The sequence below is a fragment of the Chiloscyllium plagiosum genome, unplaced genomic scaffold, assembly GCF_037043375.1.
Source record: "Chiloscyllium plagiosum isolate Xiang-an unplaced genomic scaffold, Cpla_swu_hap1 HiC_scaffold_12, whole genome shotgun sequence".
In the NCBI taxonomy this organism is placed as follows: domain Eukaryota; kingdom Metazoa; phylum Chordata; class Chondrichthyes; order Orectolobiformes; family Hemiscylliidae; genus Chiloscyllium; species Chiloscyllium plagiosum.
Window position 1 is genome coordinate 57,493,258 of NW_028270150.1, and position 25,014 is coordinate 57,518,271.

Sequence of the window (25,014 nt, forward strand, 5' to 3'; positions counted from 1 at the left end):
CAACAACCTTTTCAAGATGCTTCCACTCACAGGATGAGTGGCACATGTTCCCTCACACTCTACAGAACATTGTGACATCATGAGTATTTACACAGTTTGGGCAAAGTGCAATGGTACATGTGGATGAGATTGCTAGGCTTTCTCTGGTTGGGAAGTTGTGTCTGCAATCCTGGGTCTAAGTGTGTATTTCTGTGTAACCTCTACAAATCTAACACAGCTGATTCAATGTGGACAATCAAGGGCAGGGTTTTTTCCAAAGTTAGATCATCTTCCATGAGATGTTTTAGATTGCAGTCTTATCAATTAATTTGTCACAAATTATCTGATTTGCTGATGTACCAAATTTATATTGGGAGCATCACTGCTGCTATTGAGAGTGGGTGGTGGATGACATAGATGTTTGTGGTTTGACTGATATCACATCCACAAACATTTGTTCCTTTCACCACTGATGTTCAGTAGCAGCAGTGTTTACTATCTACAAGATGCAGAAATTCAACAAAGATTCTCAGATAGCATCTTCCCAACCCCACAACCACTTCCACCCAGAAAGACTAGAGCAGCAGACACAGGGGAACACCAACACCTGCAATTGACCTTCGAAGCCATTCACCATCTTGACTTGGAAATATATCATCATTCCTTCACTATCGCTGGGTCAAAATCCTGGAATTCCCTCCCTATGGTCATTGTAGATCTACCTGCAGCACATGGACTACAGCAGTTTAAGAAGGCAGAAGGGCATGGGTAGTAAATGCTGGCCAGCCAGTGACACCCACATCCCACAAATGAATTAGTAAAAAGGGAAATTCCTATAACACTGCCACATACTGTTTGATGGATTCACTGGGATTTCTGATGGAATATATATATTGTTTGATGGTGACACTTTTCTTTAGATTAGATTACTTACAATGTGGAAACAGGCCCTTTGGCCCAACAAGTCCACACCGACCCTCCAAACAGCAACCCACCCAGACCCATTCCCCTACATTTACCCCTTCACCTAACACTACGGGCAATTTAGCATGGCCAGTTCACCTAACCTGCACATTTCTGGACTGTAGGAGGAAACCCGGAGGAAACCCACGCAGACACTGGGAGAACGTGCAAACTCCACACAGACAGTTGCCTGAGGCGGGAATTGAACCCGGGTCTCTGGCGCTGTGAGGCAGCAGTGCTAACCACTGTGCCACCGTGCTGCCCCGTGGCTTGAACTATTTTTTGAGAGCAGTTACTGCTCTGTAAATGTAAATGTATCTTTAGTGAGCTGTTTAAAAATTCTCTGGCATTCTGCTGCAAAACAACATACAGGTATCATTTTTTTACACATAGCTGCCACATTAGAGAGTAAGCAGATCTTGAACCTTGAATTCCAAAGCTCTGTGATATGGGGAAATCGTCTGATAGAGAAACAAGTGTTTCTTGAGCTGGTAAATTAAATTATTCTCAACCTTGTCACGAATTTCTGTTATGCATTCATCAGTTTGCTACTATCTTATCTCTAATTTATCTCAGAACAATGTAGAAATGATATTAGATACAAGTCAACAGTAATTTATTAAAAGTACTTTAAAATATCTCAGACGTAACAGGATTTCAATCATGGTCTCAGCTGGAAACTAGTTCTTCTTCACTCATAAATTAGCTTTCTACAATCAGGTATAGTTACATATAATGGAGAACTAGCTAATATAATAAAGCACTGATCAATCAAACCATTGAAAACCAGATCAGCCACAGTGCTCCAGGTTCATGTTTTTCCTAAAGCCATACCATAATTCCAGTAAAAGAGCGAAGAGTCAAGAAAACGATAGACACAAAACTCTTTCGCATGTAGTTTAGAAATTATACAAAAGCTTGAGCATCATTTGCAATGTTCAATACTTTTAACCTAATAAGGATTTGCACTATTAATCCTGGGATCAATAATACATCTGAATCATCAATAATTTTTAACAATAAATCTAAATAATTTAGAAATTATTATAAATGTACATAATGCTGGATAGCAGGAGGATTTCCTGCTCTCTGTCTTCAGCAGTGCCCTAGAATTCATTACGTTCACTTTGATTTAATTTCTGAAAGGCAGCATCCTTGAGAGCAGCCCTTCCATTGTACTGCACCGGGCTGTGAGCTGACATTCTGTGCTTAAATCTACAACAGAGTTTGAGATATCTGACCTGAGCGGAGTAATACATTCTGGTAGATGGTCTGGAACTTCATATCCTGGAAAGATATGGGGTAACAAAGTGTACTAAGAATAATAGGATAGGTAAACTCCTGGCTTAAATCAATCCCTTTGTTTACAATCAGATTGTTAACAACTTAAATCAGAAATGTCCTGGAATGAGGACATAATAAAAATGGAATTTATTAAGAAGAAAATTGCCTTTAATAGACTCAGGAAGTCCCAAAGAAACTTCACAGCCAGTGAAGTACAATAATCACTGGTGTAATGTACAAAATATGGCAGCCAACTTGAATACAGTAAGTTCCACAAATAACGTTGTGATAAGAATGAAGATTAAGAGATAAATATTAGCCAGAACAGAAGGATAATTTCTGTGCTCTTCCTGGAAATACAGGTATTGGAAATCCATATGAGAGGAAAACTTTTGGTTTAATATCTCATCAGAAGATGGCTCCGCTGACAGTGCAATACTCCCTAAGTAGTGGACTAGACTGTTAGCCTTAAGTTTTAGAGAGGAATGAACTTTACTTTCTGACTTGGAAACAAAAGTGCACGCTACCCACTGCACAATGGCCGACACCTTATGTGTTATATAGTTATATATATAACGGTTTCTAATGAACAAATAGAGATGGTTGCAATCATCATCTCCAAATATTATGCTTTCAAAGTTAGATCCAGCTGTCCAGTTAGGAATTGAGTTGTTCTACATGAAACATTTGTAATGGTTATAATAGCGAATTTGATAACAGTTATTCTTTATGCAATTTGCTACATGAATACTTAGCACATAGTCCGAATTTCTATCTTTGATGGTTACAACATCAGGGTTAAGCAATACTCAATAAACTAGTGAAACTTATCCCAGTTACTTTTGCTATGTAGGAAAGCAACCACAGTGATACCAAGTGACCATTAGTCTGAGAACAAATGCTGCAAAGAAAAAGACACAAAAGGTAGCTTACCAGCTTGATTAGTGACTATGGTGAGAATAGCATACTGCCTGGGAACCGTGCTCTCACTGGAGACTCCATTCACTGACTCAATCTCAAATGTGTAATTCATGTGGGCAAGAAAGTCAACAACAGTCACTGAAGTATTTGTCAAGCCTGTGTTGCGAGGTACAAAACGTACGCCTCCTCCACAGAGCGAGCACTTCTTAGGGCCTAAGCCACACATCTTACAGATGACATTATAGGTGAGATCTTTCCGTCCCCCTGTATCTACTGGTGGACTCCACTCAAGGATTAGCGATGAGTCATTAATGTTGAAAATGACATTTCGAGGGGTGGAAGGAGGTCCTGGGGATAGAAAAAAGGAATACAACATGTTAAAGCTACTCTAGCTGTATCATTTTCCAACCAATTCTAGTTAGTTAAATCAATCAAATGAAGATCTCTGTACTTTCCTGAGCCTTTAGAATTATGATACAGAATAACATCTAGTAAGAGTTGGAGGCTACCATGTCATTTTCTACCTTTAAATCACATGGAGGATGTAATATTAACTTGCCAAAAGAGTTCTGGAACTACATTACACACTTGACCTTTTCTGGCTGTGATATCACCTCTTCAACATTTTTTATACAGAAGTATGTATTAGTACCAAAGCAGCTTTAGTCCACAATTTCCTCTTATACCTTCAATGTACAACTGTAAAAAGTTGTCACTACAAAATTGTGTGGATTCAGTTGAATGATCCATTTGCTGTATCTGCCCTCAATAAATATTCCAGCTTTTCAGCAGAAATGTTTCATTTCATGTAAACATGTGAATTAAGAGGAGGAGTATTTGGCCCCTCAATCCTGCTCCATCAATTGTTTAGATCACTGGTTGATCAGACTGTGGCCTTAACTTTACTTTCCCATCGAATCCAACCGTCTCCACTCCACCACCCAATATCCTTTGACTCCTGTGTAAATCTGTACTTTACCAGATTAGTCTTAGAAATATTCAATAACATGCCTCCACTGCTTTCTGCCAAAAGGAATTCCACAGACTAAAGACCCTCTGAGAAATAAAATATTCTCATTATCTTCATCATAAATTTGAAAAAGCTTATTTTTAAACTGTCTCATGGAATTCTAGTCTGGCCCAAAGGCAGAAACATTTTTTCAGCATTTATCCTATCAGGATTGTGTATGTTTCAATAAGATCAGCTCTTGTTCTTCCAAACCCCAAAGGATGCAGGTCCAAACTGTTCAACCTTTCCTCATTAGTCAACCTCTTCATCCCAGGACTCAAGCTCCTCAGAATTGCTTCTAATGCAAACATTTCCTTTCTAATAAAAAGAGACTACAATTGTACCTGAGATACAGATTTGCCAAAGCTCTGTAAAACTGTATTAAAACTCCTGCATTTTTATATTCAATTTCTTGGCCATAAACAACCTCCCAAATCAATAAGAACGGGCATAAGAGAAACAATATATATTAAGGCACAATGGTTAGACAAATTGAAATACAACAATTGCAATTTAAAATTAAATAGTGAGGTGGCTAGTTTCTTTAAAACAAAACTTTCTTCTTTTATAATTCAGAAATCATTTAATTCTAGTCCAGAATGATGAACTGCTCCTCCTCTTATGTTAATGATCTTAAAATGGAAGTTAGGGTTCAACTCCCATGACATTATTCAAGAAAATAATACATTCTTTCTTTTAGGACGAATTGTTGCTCAAATTACATCTTTACTGTAATTTGTAATTAAGCACTTAACTACTTTGATACAAAAGTCAAGTTGCAAGAATACTACTCCTTCAAACTTTGAGAATTGATTCAAATTAATGTCACACTTAACTAATGCAGGTTTTTCATCAAATTTTTAACGATTAATTGTCAACATACATATTTATGCATAAACTGTATCACAAAAAATAACAAATCACATACAAGATATAACTGAATAACAAGTTGTGCAAATTTAATCAATAGTACTGTCTTCAATTCCACCAAGAATTAAACAATGAGACACAAGTGTAGGGTAACATAAGAAATAAATGTTTTCCCTATTTGTTTAGAAAAATTTTAAGAGCAAAATAGAAGATTCTCATTTTCAGCAGGGTTAAGGACTACCGATAAATTTGGTAATTTAATGCAGTAAATGCATTATTTGAATTATTTGACTTTGACTAACATTCATATTTAATTATTTTCTGATTTTGGTTCCCCTTAATTCCTCAGCTGAAATTTCTGATTTTTATGTAAGCCTCAAAATGCATTAAACTATAAACAAGAATAACTTCTTGCAAACATATGGAAAATACAATGGGGTGAAGTTTTTGGGTGAAGTCCAAGTTTTTGGGAGGGTTTGTCCCTTTGAGTCTAGTGAGTTGTCTCACCATATCTTACTGAACTCATCACAATAATTCTTTACTATGCCTTTATGGCTTCTCCCATACCCGACTTATGCCTCAGCTTACCACATGCTACTCTCACAACAATTCGCCCCTCAGTCAATATTCCAGAATTCACCAACATCCCCTGCATAAAGTGCCCTATTTAAAATCTTGTGTGCACAGAGACAAGCCCCAGTGGCTGGGCAAGGTCCGGAATATCCTGCTGGATGGGCGTGGTGCAGAGGGGGCAGTGTCTCTTTCCCTCGGATCAGGAAGAGACCACCCATGTTAACACAGTCTTCAGCTGTCTGGAGGAAGGTATAAGCTCTGTAGGAAACAATATCCTTTCCTTGTACTGATGGGATTTATTCATTTTTCTCTTTTATCTCCATTTCAGGTACCTGGGTGAGGTGTGACTAGCCTTGGGTCTAATGTGACACCCTTTACACTCAACTAGGTTATCATGACTTCTTTACTTTCAATGAAAATTTACAAAATTATAATTGACATGGAGACTGCATCATGGTTTCTGTTCACCTGCTTTTGAAATCCCTACTTATGCTTTTCTTATCTCGAATCTCAATTATTCCAATACATTCCTGGTTCATCTCAAAAGCATGTACTCTCTGTAAACTTCAGTCCACCCAAACCTCCTACCTGAGTCCTGAATCATGCCAAGTCTCATTCGTCCATCATCATTGTGTTCATCAACCTACATTGTGTATTTCTCTAATCATGCCTCAATTTTTAACTTCTCATCACGTTCTAATTGCTTCACAGTTTTCCCAGCCTGTCTGACATAACATCCTCCAGTTTTACAACATACCAAATACTCCAATTCTGCTGTGTTCTATATCTTTGAACTTCTTTGTTTACAGTCAGACCTTAAACAATGAAATCCTATTCCTCAAATCATGGAAATACTGTGGAGCAAATTATGTAAGTGTAACACATTGAAATATTTATATCAATTTGGATTTCAACCCAATGACATACAGAAGCCTTTCATCAAGGTAAAGAAATGAGGTGAAGCACAAGCCATAGTTTGTTGGTCAGTTTTCAGTCTTCAACCAACTTAAATCAATAAATATCAAATACAAAAATAAATATTGGTATTTTTCAGGTAACATGCATTTTTTCAGTTACAAATGTTCACACTTTTTATGTTAAATTCCAAGTTTACATTTGTATATTTCACATTATAATAAGTTAGACAAAATAAACTTTAAAAAGGATACTTGTAAATGACAGTGAAGAGCACACCAAATGTTTACATATACACATTAGGGATGGCAGCAAAAATGAAGCAAATCCATTAAAAATGCAAACAGTTTCCTACCTGATGGCAGAGAATAACAATTAAAATATACATTTCAACTTGTGCACATCTTTTATTGGCCGCAACCAAAGGAGTGTTTATTATTTTAAGTTACCCGATTTTATGGAAAACCGTAGGAGAATGTAAACAGTTTCAGCAACTTGACTACAATTTGATAAGCAATAAATTTGTTTTTTTATCTATTCATTTAAGGGATGTGGGCATTGGCCCTTGAGAAGATGGTGGTGAGCCTTTGAACAGGCACCTGAGATCTCCTCATTTTTCTTCACTAGACCAGTGAGGGGATGATCCTTTAATGGAAATCAAGGTTATAAAGCATTACAACAGAACAAATAGTGACCATGGTCCATATCATCTGGTCTCCAGATCAATGGAGATAGGACATATGCTGAAAGATTAGTAACAGTCCCCCGCCCCGTAGAAGTCCTGATGCTAGACATTTGCAGGATTTGCCCTTGGAATTTACATTTTCAGTGCTCTGACTTCCTGCTGTATTATGTTACTAACCCCAAGATTCAGATAGAGACTTGGGCGAAATATATGGACTGACCTGAACACTTAGCCATTAATATCTAACAGTTAAAAGCTGGTTGACCAAATGTGTCACACAACTTAACATTACAATCACTGCCGCTCCCCACCAATCATCCAAGAAGCCAACTGATGTGACCAGACTACCTACTAACCACTGGTGTACACCCCTTCACAACCCGACTCAACTTAACTACCAACACAACTACTTCTCCAATGTATACCGACCTGACAGTTCGAACCAAAATCTCTGCCTTCAGCATCTGACTACAGCCGTAATCTACAACCAGAACCAACTACATCCAGACTAACAATTTTTTTTAGATTAGATTACTTACAGTGTGGAAACAGGCCCTTCGGCCCAACAAGTCCACACCAACCCTTCGAAGAGCAACCCACCCAGACCCATTCCCCTACATTTACCCCTTCATCTAACACTACGGGCAATTTAGCATGGCCAATTCACCTAACCTGCATATTTTTTTGGACTGTGGGAGGAAACCGGAACACCTGGAGGAAACCCACACAGACACGGGGAGAACGTACAAACTCCACACAGACAGTTGCCCGAGGTGGGAATTGAACCCTGGTCTCTGGTGCTGTGAGGCAGCAGTGCTAACCACTGTGCCACCCAATTTGATTAACAGCATAACACATAGGAGCAAAAGTAAGCCATTCAGCCCATAAAGTATGCTCCATTGTTCAATAACATCCTTACTGATCTGTTAACCCTCAAATCTACTTTCCTGCTTTTTCCTCAAAACCTTTGATTCTCTGACTGGCTAAAAATCTGTCTGGTTCAGCCTTGAATATACTCAGTGGTCCAGCCTCAACATGCTTGCTGTGGTAAAGAATTCTACAGATTCACAACCCTGTGAGGAAGATTTTCCTCCTGAAATCTATCTTAAATAGGCAACCTCTTATTCTGAGCTTTTGCCCTTCTTTCCTAGACTCAAAGAAAAACAACTGTTCTGCACCTACCCTGTCAGGTCCTCCAAGGTCTTGAATGTTTCAATAAGGTCCCTTCTCATTCTTCTATGATATAACAAGTACAGGCCCAATCTACTTAGCCTCTCCTCAAAAGACAGCTGTCCCATACCTGATATCAGTCCAGTCAACATTTTCTTGGTTTGCCTAAAATTCCAGAATACCAGGTTATAGTCCAACAGGTTCATTTGGAAGCACAAGCTTTCGGAATGCTGCTCCTTCATCAGGTACCTGACAAAGGAGCAGCGGTCTGAAATTTGCACTTCCAAATAAACCTGTTGGACTTTAACCTCGTGTTGTGTGATTTTTAACTTTGTCTACCCCAGTCCAACACCAGCACCTCCACATCATGGCTACAATGCCACAATACACTTCCTTAGGTAAGGGTCCCAAAATTGTTCACAGTCTCCCAACTGTAGTCTGACTAGTGCTTTGTTCAGTTACAGTAAAACTTTCCTATTCCCTTTGAAATAAAGGCCAACATTCCATTTATCAGCTACATACCTACTGAACTTAGATCTGATTGATCGATGAGGACTCCAATATCCCTCTGTCCTGTACTATTGTGCAGCGTTTCTCTATTTAAATAATATTCGGCTCCTCTATTCTCCCTACCAAAATGCATAACCTCACATTATATTCCAACTGCCAAGTTTTTGCCCAATCACTTAACCCATCTATGTTTTTCTGCACACCCTTTGTGTCTTTCTCACCACTTGCCTTCTCATCTATTTCTGTGTGATCTGCAAACTTAGCTATAGGGTGTTCGTTCTCCTCATCCAAATCATTAATCTAAATTGCAAAAATATGTGGCCCTAGCACTGATCCTGCTACCACTAACACCATAGACTCTTATCTCATTAAGCAGTCTAATATGTAGCATCTTATCAAATGCTTTCTGAAAATCCAAATGCTGTACATCTATATTTTACTTCCTCTTTCTCTGTCCTACTTGTTACATCTGAATGAATTCTTGTTAACATTGACAGGCATGATTTCCCCTTCATGAAACCATATTGACTCTGATTGATCAAATGGATTTCTAAAAGCCCTGACTCTGATACTGTCTCAATAATACACATAAACTAACTGGTCTACAGTATGGGCTAAATTGGCAGTTATCCAGTCTTCTGGGACTTTTCCAGAATATAAGCATTCCTTGAAGATTACTACCAGTGCATGCACCATGTCTATAGATATTTCCTTTTCATATCCGAAGATACATCACATCAGGTCCAAGGGACTTATCAATCTTTAGTCCCATTAGTTTCCTGAGCACTTTTTCCTGTAGTGATACTTTTTATTTCCTGTCTTTTTGCCCCTTGAATACCTAGTTATTTTGGAATGTTATTAATGTCTTCTATTGTGAAGTCTAATGCAAAGTACTTATTTCCCAAGCATCATTCACTAAGGAATCTATTTTCATTGTGGCTCCTCCATCCCTAATTTTATTTTCTTCTTTTCTTTTGGTTATCTTTTGCTGATTTTTAACATTTGTCCAATCCTCTAGATTACCATTAATCTTTGCTGCATTCTAAGTTTTTCTTCCAATCTGGTGCTATCCATAACTTCCCTGGGTAACCATGGTTTGCTTAGCCCCTTCCCAGAACCCTTCTCTCTCACTGGAATTTGTCTTTGCTGTGAGCCATGGCATATTTTCTTAAATGTCTGTTTTAATTATTTTGTTGCTAAACTTGTTCTCCAATCCATTTCAGCCAGCTCTGCCCTCAATCCTTTGTAATTACCCCTATTTAAACTTAGCACTGTTTTTCCCTACCAAAGTCCCTCCCTCTCATATGGTCAGTTTCCAAGGAGATCTTTTACTCTGATTTCATTTATTAAACCTACCTTATTACACATCATCATACCCAAAACTCACTCCTTTTAAGCTGTGCCTCAAATTTATTCTCTTAGAAAAAGGTGTTGGTAATTAGTCCTATACCTCCTCTGTGACTTGAAAACAGATGCACTCTACTGATATCACTCATATAGAGCACATTGGGTTTTTTTAGGTTAGATGTGCTATTTAAATTAAGCTGTTTGGGAAAGAATGATTAGGATTTGAAATTCTCCACCACACAATCAATTGTTGAAACAAAGTCGATAAATACTTTGAAGTGGGAGGTAAACAACTGCTTGATTGAGTGCAGCATTAAGTATCATTGGAATCTAGCAAGGGAGTGGAATTAGACTAAGTACCTCATCTGGGGAAAAATACAATGCTCAAGATCAGATGGGACAAACAAACTATTTCAGTGCAGCAAAATTACTTGATTTTCTCCCGAGGTGGATTAAATAGAGACTGATTACATTATTATTCTGATTAAAAAAAAAAGCAGGGTACACAACAACATTTACTGCAACACAGATGATGCACAGCAACTTTGTATCAGCCATGGGCAGTTAGCCATGGAGCATCAGCGGCTCAAAGTGAACTTTTACTTTAACTGCAGATGTTTGGCAGATTAGCACAAAATGTATCTCATCCAGGTGTGTTGCTGCAGATTGTCTTACCAGCTGAACACCTTATGATTTAATGATCTGAAATACTTAGAAATGTTAAATAAAAATATAATAGTTGTCTACCCTAATTGCTAAGATAGCATCAGAGAGCAACTCACGAAAACAAATTAGGCAGATCCCAGGTTTAACTTAGCTGGACAGGTAGGAGCATTTCACTTAGATAATCAGACAAAATTTACATCTCTGATCAGCATTCAATGATTTTGCTCCATGTGGATATTCCGCGAAGCAGATATTAGACTTAATTCGGATACTCTTCACAGTTGAAACTGGTCTCACTTGCAGTTTTCCACTTTTTTTCTCTCAAGTATAATTGATAGGGATGTGAGAGAATGATTAACTCAGTCTGTAATGCTATAGACTAGGCCAGGCCACTCAAAACATTCTTAAGCAGCAGCCCTCGATCTAACTTTGCAATTTGTTTCGGTAAGCGTACGGTGAAAATTACCCGGAATAAGATAGCTAGGTTGACTGCTGGGTTTTAAAACAGACAGAAAGTTTATTCACAAAATTACACAATGAGACACAAAGGACAGAATAAAGAACTCCCACAGAACTCACCCTATCCAACTAGATTTAATTATGCTGTTCCGAATACACACAACATTCTAAAAGCAAATCCCTTTAAAAGCCAGTATAAATGGAACATATGCTTACAGGTTGAGGATGAAGGCCACTGCGTACAGTTCTGGTCACCAAATTACTAAAAGGATGTGGACGCTTTGGAGAGGGTGCAGAGAAGGTTTACGAGGATTTTGCCTGGTATGGAAGGTGCTAGCTATGAACAGAGGTTGAGTAGGTTAGGTTTAGTTTCACTAAAAAAAAAAGATTGAGGGGGGACCTGATTGAGGTTTACAAAATCATGAAGGGTATAGACAGTTTGGATAGAGACAAGCTTTTTCCCAGGGTGAAGGATTCAATAACGAGAGGTCACGCTTTCAAGGTGAGAGGTGGAAAGTTTAAGGGGGATACACGCGGTAAGTACTTCACACAGAGGGTGGTGGGCATTTGGAACGTGTTGCCAGCAAAGGTGGTAGAGGCAGGCACGGTAGATTCATTTAAGCTGCATCTGGACAGATGCATGAGTAGGTGGGGAGCAGAGGGATACAGATGCTTAGGAATTGCCCGATAGGTTTAGACAGTACATTTGGATCGGTTCAAGCTTGGAGGGCCGGAGGCCCTGTTCCTGGGCTATAAATTTTCTTTGTTCTTTGTACTTCCACACTGAGTCTACCCTCAGCCTTTATCTCCAGCCTTTTAAGCTGACTTTCCTTTTCAAGTGTCAATTTTTGAAGTTCAAAAGCTCTCTTTTCTTTCTCCACTCTTTTTCCCTCTCTTCTGCTGCTCTTTCCTTTTCCCTTTCTTCTGCGTCTAATTATAATTTTACCTGTTTCGTTTCTGCTGCCCTTTCCTTATCTCTCAGCTGATTCATTTGCAATTGAATTCTTTCCATCTCTATAGATTCTGATGGTTTCTCCAGCAAGTTTAAATGCTGAGCTACTGCTATAACTACCCCCCCTTTCCTCACAGAATTCGGCAGTTCCAATTTCAACCTCTCTGCTAATTCTTGCAACTTGGTCTTATTCACATTTTGCAAAACTTGCTAAGTCACTGCATCCACTTCCAGAAAACTTTTGGCGACTGAAAGAGCCATTACTATCGCATGCTTTGTCTACCCAACCAAACCAACACCTGAAATAAAGACACTAGCACCTACCACTCGCTGTTTAAAACCCCGCCAAGAGCCCCCAGTCTGTTATGGATAAGGCCAGACCACTCAAAACATTCTTAAGCAGGCAGCCCTAGACCTAACTTTGCAATTTGTTTCAGTAAATGTAAAGTGAAAATTACCCAGAGTAAGATAGCTAGGTTGACTACTAGATTTTAAAACAAGACAAAAGATTTATTCACAAAATTACACAATGAAACACAAAGGACAGAACTCAACCTCTCCAGCCAGACTTAATTATGCTGTTCCAAATACACACAACAGTACCATAAGCAAACTCCCTCTAAAAACCAGTATAAATGGAACACATGCTTACAGGTTGAAGTTGACAGCAGAAGTGGAGAGAGTTTCCACACAGCTCCCTGGTGAATTTCCTAGTTCAAGACTGAACTAAAACTACTCAGCTCAGCTAAAGAGCTGACCACTCCCCTTTCATTATACAGGTCACTTCAAAAGCATGAGCTGAAAATGTGTTGCTGGAAAAGCGCAGCAGGTCAGGCAGCATCCAAGGAACAGGAGAATCGATGTTGCCTGACCTGCTGCGCTTTTCCAGCAACACATTTTCAGCTCTGATCTCCAGCATCTGCAGCCCTCACTTTCTCCACTTCAAAAGCATGACCACTTTGGCCTGAAGTTTCATCTGTTTGTATATAAAAAGGCCTCTCAAAATCCTTTTTATGTCTGTACCAAACCAGACTCATTGGAGCCCAGCCCAATTTATTGCTCCTCTAATATTGGTGCTGCTATTTGCAGGGCTCCAAAAAGTCAAAGTCTAGTCTGCTGTTAGCCTAACCAGTTTTTCCTTTGTACAGTACTGAGACATTATAGTTACCAATTATTCTCAGTTAAGTTGTTGCATTTCATCTGTTCAAATGGAGCTTGTGTATCCCTCAGTTACCTCATTTATAGTACTGTTTCTAATCAATACTTATACTTTGTAATCTGTTAGACTCTAGTCTATTTCATTGAGTCATCCTTGCCTATATTAGAATATTTGTAAAAATAAAGGACGGTTGCAACTAGATAGGGCATGCACAGACAGAACTATTCTTTTTCTAGTTTTGCATGATACCTTTTGCAGCTACTTAGTTAGGTCAGAAGCCATAGATGCAGAGATTTTTACACAGGTATCTTCGTAACGTTTCTTGTGGCAGTTTGCCTCTTTTGGTATAGTTTATGATGTGTTAGAAAATGTGGCGAAAATTTGGAACTGTTCTTTTTGGGGTGAGTAAACTGTTTTCTTCCACATGAAAATAAAGGTTCTTTTCCCTTGTGATCACTGCTGCTAGTAAATACAGTAGACAAACATTTTCCCTCTTCGATACCAGTTGACATATCAGCACTGCATTAATAAGGTTATCTGTAGATGTAAATTGGTCCTCTTCATTTTTCACTCAATTTAGGGAATACACAAAAATATGATGATGAAAAGCCTGTAAAGTGGAATTGTAGAAAAGGAAAATAATTAAATGCGTAAATAATTTAATAGTCAAAATGCATATCGGACATTGTCACTTCTTTATTAACTTTCCAATATAATATCTGCAATATGCATGAGAAATGGCAACATCCCTGTGACTTCATTTGTAACAATCTTGAATTGGTGAACTCACTGCTGAAGTTATTTCCGTGTCTTCTTGAATACCTTCAGCAGATCTCCCTTCAACTTTCCAAACTATAGTGAAAATACCCCAACATCTGTTGCCTGCTTTAATAATTATAACTTGCCATTTCAGGAAACACTTTGGTGATCTGACCTGCACTTCCATTTCTTTTAAATTCTATGCAAAAAAAGCGTGGATTTTAATAGAGTAACTTTGACTCTCGAGACCTTTAACAAAAATGGGATGGATGAAATGTGGAAGTCCCACTCCCATCTCCTATAGATCGTATTGTTGACAGCTGTGGGATGGCATTTGACTGTGAATTACAAAAGTGGAGCAACTGACTCAGGGTCTATTTGAAATTAATGCTGAATTCAGTAAAGATCCCTTTCCACTCTTCCGAGTCTTCAACAGCAAAGTGAGAGTCAGATATTTCAGGAATAAACATAAATACTCTTGAAATATGGATAAGGTGCGTCAAAGTATCATTACATGAAGTTATTTACAGCTGCAACTTTTTAAAAGTGTGAAAAAGGACTGCAGTTACATTTAGAAGGAAAAACACTAGCTGCTGGACTTGTTTATCAAGGAGTCATCTGTTGTACTTTAGAAATGAAAAAAAACTATTACCATCCTTTCCTGTAGTTTTACTGGAATTGAAGAGCAGTTTGCAAGGTTTTTAAAATTCATTTGTGGAACATGGTATTGCTGGCTGGCCAGCATTTACTGCTCATCCCTAGTTGCCCATGAGAAGGTGACGGTGAGCTGCCTTAATGAAACCCTGCAGTCCACGTACTGGAGGTAGACCCAGCAACAGTGAAGAAACGGTGATATATTTCCAAGTCAGGATGGTGAGTGCTTAGAGGGGATCTTGCCAATAGTGATGTTCCCATGTGTCTGCTGCCCTTGATCTTCCAGATGGAAACGATCATGGGTTTGGAAGGAGCTGTCTGAGGATCTTTGGCAGATTTCTGCTGTGCATCTTTAAGATAGTACACACTGCTGCTACTGAGCATTGGTGGTGGAGAAGTGGGTAAAGATTGAACTCTAATTTGGGAAATATATTTTAGAATATTATTTTTATGCATTTCCTACACTTTGCCTGAAAAGCTTCCTTTCTTCACTTATTACTGCATATGTATTTATCCTGCCTATCTGCAGTGTGGTTAAAACCTTGATACTGATGTTCCTGTTCCAAGGCCTGTATTGCCCTCTATGTTTTTGTCTATTTTTGATTCATAGTCAATCCTAATCTTTGCAATTTATCTTCCTGCATCTGTTGTATGTAATCACATCCTTTTCTGGGTTTAATTTTAGGCATTTCTAATCTTTTAAAATGTAAAGGTCAGCCCATGTGACCCAAACTTTAAGTTCAGGCATAAAGAGAATTGGATAGCATCCTATAGACATACAAATATTATTGAGTGCCTATGAAATTGGATTATTTGGAAAGGGTAAAGATTTCCTACTGTAACTATAAGTTTCCTCTGATAGATGAGACAATGCTGAGAATACATAGCACTGGCTGAAATTCCAAGTTTGTGGTTATGAGAAAGCAAAACAACCAGCAGCACAATCAGATATCCATTGCCATCAAAAATATAGATCTTAACTTTCAATACTTTCAAAAATCTATTTCTGATGGCTCAACACCACAAAGTTGTATTTTTATTGTGAACTCCCGACTTGTGCTACTGGACTTCCAACTTACTGTCGAGATATTCTGCATTAAAAAGGAATTTAATTTTTTTGAATTGGAGCAAGTATTTATGCTGGTCAATAACTTCTGAAGGCATCAATTTAAGATAATCAACAAAAGATCACAAAAGTAGTTCAGAGAATTTTTATTACTCAGAGGGTTGTCAGGAGAAACAGAGAAGTCTGATGAAGGAGTATAAAAATAACCCAGAAAACCGTTGTGTTCTTCTATCATCTCTGCATGGTGCATTTCAAACCTAAGCACTTATTCAGCTAACGCAAAGTGTTATATTTCTGCAGGATACCACCATCTGTCTACTTGAGTAGAAAATTAATAGTCTGGTAAAGAGTCAGACTGGGTCTCAGCAACTGCTTTAATGCACAGAACAAAAGAGGAAAGTCCCGTTTCTAACATTTATAACAGTGAAAGCAGACTTTGAGGATATAAGGGATAATTCATTTGAAATATTTAGATACTTGGCATACAAGAGCATGTTTGTTAATATATGCTAAAACAAAATGATCCTAAAGGAACAATTTGATGTTGTAGAATATCAACCCACATATAATTGTAGATATTTTATCTTGTGTGAAATGCCAGAGGAAATCAAATTTAGTTAAAATAATTGCAATGATTACTGAACGTAAAATGATTTTGAAAGAAGGTATATATTTTGAGATATGAAAGCAGATTACATATGGAATTAGCAGAGGTGGAAAATCAGTTATTAGTGAACTTGTCCTTTGCATCACCAGAACTTGCTGACACACAGCCATTAAATACAATATGTTATTACTGAGTTACAATGGCTCAACTTGGAGAAACCAATCAGCCAAAACTTAGATGTTGCCTATTCTACAGAGCTAGCACATTACTTCTTGTGTTGAAAGCTGGTCTCTATATATGTGGGAATGCTTCTGGCATTTTCTAGAAGCATATATGTGTTAAAATGATGGATGGCTAAGGGTTAGTAAAATCCCTCTCTGTTTTAAGACAATGCAGGTGACCATTTACTGACCGGCAACCAACAGAGACAGATTATCTTACAAAATGCTTAAAGTGAAGTATGGACACTGTAATGGTTTATGAAAAATAGAGAATAAATTGGAACATTCTGGAACTGAAGAAATGATATGAGCTGAAATTAATTATATCTATCTTTATCAAGAAAAAGATCATGATGAAACAGGATGCAGTTTAGACACTTGAGGATTATAATGAATAAGGAACTGAATAGGTTGTCCAAAGCTGGATGAAATGCATCCAAGGATACTTCAGGAAATGAGAGTCTTGAATTAAGAGCGCTATAATGCAGAGCCTGAATCAGAACTAATTCCCCCAGTAAATCATTTGAAAGACAAAGTGTTAATGATGAAATGGACTTTGCCTCAAGTACTAGCCAATAAGAAATGCATTGTAGTTCATCAGTTGACAGTTCCATCTGTGAGTGTAACAAAACTTTAGCTTCAAATCCAATACCAGCTTTTGAAGGGCTCTTAAGTAGCCTCTTAATAAATTGAGTGCAAATCCACCTAACAAGTGCAGTTGGAATCACTACCCTTTCACACATTATGAATATTTCAACAATGCTTCCTGATATAGCACTGCAAAAATAATATTGGAAAAGTTAGTTCAATTTCTTTTTACAAGATAAAACAAATAAATGAACCAGATCAAGGTTTTAATTTTATTTCATAAATATTCAACGAAATCATGAATAGTTTAGAAATAAAACAATTTATGTCTTCAGCATATCATTAACAATCTCAAGAAGCATTCTAAAAATGATAGCAAAGTTTAAACACCACATATTGGTTCAGTTGCATGGAAAATTATGGAAACAGTTAAAACAGGGGGAAGGCTCAGCAGAACTTATTAATGTTTCCAGAACAACTAATTGGACAGAGAGCATGGAAAGGGTCAGGAATCTAACTTTAAACACAGTAGATGAGGGAACAACTATGAGAAGAAGGGCAGTCAATGCAGGACTGAGGGTGCTGTCCTTAAATGCAAGATAAGATAAATGAGTTTGTAGGGCAGATTGAAATTGGTGAGTGCGATGTAAGGGGATCAGGACTGGGAACTAAATATCCAAGGAGACACATCCTATCAAAAGGCCAGGCAAATGGGGGGGTAAGGTTGCTGCATTAGTAAGAAATGAAATTGAATCAATAGTAAAAAATGATATCAAGTTGGAAGGTGCAGAATCTGTATAGATAGAGTTGAGGAGTCATGGAGTCATGGAGATGTACAGCATGGAAGCAGACCCTTCGGTCCAACTTGTCCATGTCGACCAGATATCCCAATCCAATCTAGTCCCACTTGCCAGCAACAGGCCCTTTTCCACCAAACCCCTCCTATTCATATACCCATCCCGATGCCTTTTAAATGTTGCAAGGAAAGCATACCAATTGAATTCTTCACTATCTTATCTATCTGCAACTCTACTTTCAAGAAGCTATGAACCTGCACTCAAAGGTCTCTTTGTTCGGCAACACTCCCTAGGACCTTACCACTAAGCACATACATCCTGCTAAGATCTGCTTTCCCAAAATACAGCACTTCGCATTTATCTATATTCCATTCCTCTCTTAGTCTTGATAAAGTGTAGATAAAGTCTAGTCTCGTAAAGTAAAAGGACCCTGATGGGAATTATGTACAGGTCTTCCAGCAGTGGTCAAGATGTGGAGCAGAAAATAAATCAGGAGATAGAAACTTTATGTAAGAAAGGCACCATTACAATAATCATGGGGAACTTCAATATTTAAGTGGACTGGGAAAATCAGTTTGCTAATGGATCTCAAGAAAAGGAATTCATGGAATGTCTACGAGATGGTATTTTGGAGCAGCTTGTGGTAGAACCCACTATGAAACAGGCAATTCTGGATTTGGTGATGTGTAACGATGCAGACTTGATTAAGGAACTAAAGGTGAAGAAAACCCTAGGGGGTAGTGACCATAATATGATCAAATTCACCCTATACTTTGAGAGGGAGAAGCTGGAATCAGATGTAAAGGTATTACAATTGAATAAAAATAACTAACTACAATGACATGAGGGATGGGTTGACCAGAGTTGATCAGAAGGGGTGCCTAGCAGGAAGTTGGTGGTGCAGCAATGGGAAGAGTTTTTGGGGATAATTCAGGAGGCAGAGCAGAAGTTCATACTCGAAAGAAGAAACATACTAAAGAGAGAACAAGGCAACCATATCTACCATGGTAAGTCAGGGACAGCTTAGAAGTAAAAGAAAAAGTAAACAATGTTATGAAGATTAATAGGAAGCCAGAGGTTTGGGAAGCCTTTAAAAACCAGTACAGGGTAACTAAAAAACTGTAAGGAAGTGAGAAGATGATATACGAAGGCAAGGTAGCTGGTGATATAAAAGATTATCACAAATATTTTTGCGATATATGAAAGGTAAGGAAGAGGCAAGAATGGATAAAGGATGTGTTGGCATTGGAGAGGATGTTGACACATATGATCGCGTGGATGTAGGGCTGTCATATGAGGTGTGGTTGATGAATGTGGATCTGTACTCGATGGTATTTAAAAGGATGAGGGGGATCTGATTGAAATTTACAGAACACTGAGAGGACTGAATAGAGTTGACATGGAAATGAGGTTTCCATTAGTAGGGCCCAACGGCACATCCTCAGAGTAAAGGGTAGGCACTTTAGAACTGAGATGAGGAGGGTGGTGAATCTGTGGAACTCATTGCTGCAGAAGGCTTGGAGACAAGTCATTGAGTGTATTTAAGACAGAGTTAGATAGGTTCTTTTTGGTAAGAAGATCAAATGTTACAGGGAGAAAGTAAGAGAACGAAGTTGAGAAACGTATCAGCCACGATCGAATGGTAGAATTGACTCGATGAGCCAAATGGCCTAATTCTGCTTATAGTTTATGGTCTGATAGTCTACACCATCTTATTCTCATGCTAACAAATCTGTTCTGGGCCGACTGCAATGTTCCAACAGAACACAATGCAAGCTCAAGAAGCAACACCTCATTTTCCACTTAGGCATTTTACAATTGAGGTCTCAATATTGCATTCAATAACTAAAAGCTGACCATGTATACCTGTTCTTCATTTTTCTTACATTCCACCCCATTTTACATCTCTTTTTCTCATTCTCCACCATCAACACCACCTTTGTCTTTTGCACTGGGCCTCTGTCTGTCATTTTCTAACACCTTTAGTTTCTGAAGTCATTCAAAATGTAAGTCTAATTTTTTCTCCACAGATGTTGCCAGACTTGCTAAATTTCTGTGTTCATTTTAAATTCGGAATTCTTCTGTTCAGTTCTCAACCAAATTAACTAGGATAGCGGCAAGTGGGTTATAAAAGAAAAAAAATGACCAAGATTCAATAACTTCTGCTGGATGTCTATGAAAATGACACTGTTAAATATAAGACCAAACTTAATTCTCATATCTTTAGCACTGAATAGCCTATCCAAACTAATAAATGAAGAGAGGACACATTTGCAAAGTACCTGAAAATAATAAGTATGTGTAAAACCAAAGAGCAGTCAAAGCCTTTGGAAAAAGATGATGAGAGAACATTGTCGAGATTTGCCATGGTAAACTAAAATGTGCACAATTCTGGATATATTTAATATTATATTACAGTACTTCCTTCTACAGCTTGCTTCTTCAACCTTATTCATTATGTGAACTTTTTTTATTTATATTTGTTTATAAAATTCAGAAATGTACGATCATGAATTTCCAACTCAATTTACACATCCTTAATTGCATTTCAAAATTTAAAAAGTGTTTTGAATGCATGCAAACATATATTAATTAATAATCAAATTAAGCAACTAAGTTATGGATGGATTTTTAAATGTACTAATTGCCTTTCGGATTATTTAGTCATATTTAGGAAATGCTTTAAATATTTATGGATGAATTTATAAACGTATCAATTAACTTATAGTTTGTTGATTTCTGTTTTAAACATCAGACATATAGTTGCTTTTCTGAGTCTCTAATTGAATGCAGTACAACCCCGGAATCATTCACTCTGGGAAAGGGAGATGGAAAGCTGACACTGCTAGTTACATCCTCCAGAAGCACAGCTCGTTGGAAGATAACATTTTACACGGTGATAGTTGCAGCTCTGCTTTCAGCCCCACAACTGACTAAAGGAAATTGCACTGGAATTTATCTTGTGCAATTACATATAATCCCAATCATTACTTTTCTTGTGATATAGGTGTGTACCTGGTAAAAATTGGCATACATTGCCTGTACTTAAATGTCCTTGAGTTGGTGGTGCTGAGTCACCATGAATAGCTACAGTACATGTTGTAGCAGCACATCCATAGTGCTGGCAGGAATGGAGTGCAGTATTAAGATTTTGCACCAATGATAGGGAAGGAATTATTCCAAGTCAGGATGGTGCGTGGCTTGGAGGGAGCCTGCAGGTGGTGATGTTCCTATGTAACTGCTGCCCTGTTCTTCTGAGTGGTAGGGGTCATGAGTTTGAAGGGTTCTGGTGAAAGAATTTTGGCAAGTTGCTGCAGTACATCTTACAGATGTTACAAACTGTGACCACTGTGCATTGGTTTGGTGGGGGGGGGGGGGGGTGGATTTAAAGGTGGTGGATAGGAGCTGAATGAACAAGCCACTTTGCCTTGGATGCTGCCAAGTTCATGACTGTTTTTGAAGCTGTACTTATCCAAGTCAGTGGAGAGTATTCCAGCACACTCATGACTTGTGCCTTGTAGGTGACGGAAAGATGAATTGGAGGGGTCAAGTTCAAGAAAGCTCATCCCTCAATTTGTGTCCTCACTATCAGCTGCAGACCCAGTCTAGGAGATATGTCCTTCGATAAATTCACTGAGTGATGAATATGGACATTTGCCAGGCCACGCTCAGTGTTTCTTCCAAATGATCTTTATCATAGAGGAGCACTGATTCATTGGTTGAGGGTAGGGAGAGGGGGTAATCAGCAGGAGGCCTTCTAGCCCATGTTTTACCTGCATGTATGAGACCTCATCAGCTCCCGAGTCAATGACGAGGATGCCCAGGAACCAGGTCTTGTCTGTTTCCCACTCTACCACAACTTACTTTTCGTGAGACAGGACATACTTAGCGATGGTGATAATGGTGTCTGAAACATTAGTTATAAGGTATTGCTCAGTGAGTATAATTTTGTAAAAACAAAATATTATGTAAATTAGAGATGTAAAGTAGATATTTAAAATGGGACAAAATTATAACTGAATGCCTTGATACACCTTCTATCCTCTGCCCAAGGTAGTGAATGTTGAAGTGCTATAACGTGTGGCCCAGAACCTCCAACAGGACAATCATTGCTGAAACATAGACAGGAGTAGTGCATTGGGACTACATCGATGTCCCAACCCAAAGACACAGATTGACTCAAGAAGTTCAAACTTGCTGTAGCCAAATGTCTGGCATGTGGAATTCTTTGAAACAATTTACTGTTGGATTAGAGTTTGAGATTTTGGACGGTTCTGGTGTATTTGTGCATGAATAGTTATCCAGGAAAAGTTAGACAAACTAGAAGTTGCCCTAACCCGTGGTTAACTATGAACATGATGTGGAGGTGCCAGTGTTGGACTGGGGTGGACAAAGTTAAAAATCACACAACACCAGGCTATAGTCCAACAGATTTATTTGGAAGTACAAGCTTTCGTCAGGGAGCTGTAATGTCATTATTGCCAAGATTTAATGCCATTAATAATCCCCTGAGTGTAATTAGTTTCCCTTACTTATTTTAAGGTTCAATATTATTGAATGATTTCTGGAGATTCAATGTGGGTATCTGAAGTAAGGTAGTGAGTTAGGTGTTAATGGATTAGGGTAACTGTTGGATAAGATGACAAGTGGGTAATGCAAGAGGCAGGGTGATAATGGTGTGCCACCAGAGTGCCAGATGGGCAGCGTGGCACATAAGTGGATGAGGGCTTGAAGTAGGTCATGGAAATTAAGTTTGGTCAAGGGACCATAGAGGCCTGGCAGAGTGAGTTGGACAGGGAGGGTGCCAAAAATGATTGCAGAGGGGTGGGTAAATATAGAGAATGAGCTAGGTATAGGGTGGGAGTAAAGTAATTGTGGGATTAAGAGGGTATCAGCAAGGACTCAGGCAGCAGGGTGAGGAGGAGCAGGAATGTGAGGAGGATGTTGAGGGGGTCAAGGGGATTCAGGTCAAAGGCATTTTGGGTGTCTGTGGGAGTTGTGGATGCAGGAAGTCAAAGAGTTAATATAACAGTTCCACAAGAGTCAGAGTTGGTCTTAACTCCTCTACCTTTTCCTGGGTAACTATTCAGGTAAGTCAATCTGAACAAAATAGAGTCTCCGATTTTAATTCAGTTCTGGGGACCTTTGCAAAGAATTCCAAACACTTTTGTGGCCCAACCAAAGGTTCAAACTCCAGGTCAATTTCCACATAGTCAGCAGCAATAAATCTCTGCTTGGTTCCAACATTCAACACCAGTCTATACTTTAGCAATGAGTATCTTCCCATTGAGAGATCAAGGAAAGTAGAGAACCATAAATCAAAGATGAAATAAAAAAATAATTTAACATATAAAATGTATTCATTCTCACCACTGTATTTGGGAATTTTTGTACCAGTCACTTAAAGCCTTTTCACTGTCAGTAAAGAACATCTGTCATTTTGGCTCTTCCCCAATCTTAAAATGAAGCAGCCTTTAGATGTCAGTAATCAAATGAATGTATAAAGAAGAATAAATTTGCACATTTCATAACTCAGGAGGACTCTTGCTGCTTTACAGCTGTTGAAGTATTTATAAAATATAGTCACTGTTAGAATGTAGTTAAATATGTGAGCCAATTTGTACTCAGCATGGCCCCACAATCAGCAACGAGGAATACAACCAGTTAATCTGTTGTTGCTTATGCTAGAGGAGAGATAGAGGGAGGTCAGGATATTAGGAAAACTTTCCTGTTTTTATTTGTTTAGTAACATGGAATTGTTAACATCTATCTGAAACAATGAACAGGACCTGCATTTACTATTTCATTCCAAAAGATGGTACCTCCAAGAATGTTGGACTCCCTCACTAAAAAGTCACCCTAGATTAGATCTTTAGAGTGAGGCAATAAGCCATAACTTTTGCACTGAGAAGGGACAGCATACCTGCTGAGCCATTAACAGAAAATTGTATTGCTCTCAGTTAAGGTTTAGAAATTGGATCTGTTGGTTCTCGATTACTATTGCAAGTAATGGTTTTAAACTAGCACCTAGAACATCACACCTGTGAGAGATGATTGAAAGTTGTTTATATTTCAGATTGAAATATAAATAGTTCAAGCTTCATTCGAAGAAAACCATATCATCCCTTTGCCTATTCAATATCTTTTAGATAGATTTCTTAGTTGGCATTTCAATTTAGTCAAACAGATTACTTTGGAATTAAGGTGCATTTTATTAAAAATGTTTGTGTCAATATTCTGTTTACATTCTTACCAGAAACAATGTTGCAGATGATGGTTATTATGCTTAATTGGTATGAGTTTGGTGAAATATAAATGCATTTATAATGTACAGGCTTGCTGTGGTCACGTGACCTCTACCTTGGCTATAAGTGCCTTTATGTGTATTCTGGGGCAACCATTAAACACATCACTGATGAACCTGAATAGCTGTGGATTTGCAGAGCTGAAAGTGAACCAGCCACAAAGAGGGAGCAAGTAAAAAAGCACAGCAGTTTGTAACTTCAAACTATATGGAGAGTCAAAAAGGCTCCCTACTATTACAAAGATGAGAGGAAATATGAGACAGCTTTGGAATATTTTCCACTCTTGATGGCGAAATTATGAAATAGCAACAGAATTAATAAAAAGTAAGAAGAGCAACCTAAGAATAGTAACCTTAAATCCACATTCCCGCCTAACTCCCATAACCTTTCAACCCCTTGCTTAACAAGAAGCTATCGACTGTACATCAAAATATTTAAGGACTCTGCTTCTACCACCTTTTCAGAAAGAGAGTTCCAAAGTCCCATAAGTCTCAGAGAGACAAAAAAAACACCTAATCTGTTTCAAATACGTGGTCCCTCGTTCAACATTCTTCC

At 38.3% G+C, this 25,014-nt stretch overlaps 1 protein-coding gene across 5 annotated transcripts in view; it reads right to left on the bottom strand.

Annotated features, from left to right (window-relative positions):
- The window catches only part of epha6 (eph receptor A6), a 687,522-nt gene that overhangs the window by 276,065 nt on the left and 386,443 nt on the right, over positions 1-25,014 (bottom strand). For all 5 annotated transcript variants that reach the window (XM_043700795.2, XM_087992858.1, XM_087992855.1 and 2 more), the window contains one exon: positions 3,160-3,495. In XM_043700795.2, the coding sequence (XP_043556730.1) occupies positions 3,160-3,495 (336 nt within the window). The remainder of the gene's footprint in view (positions 1-3,159; positions 3,496-25,014) is intronic.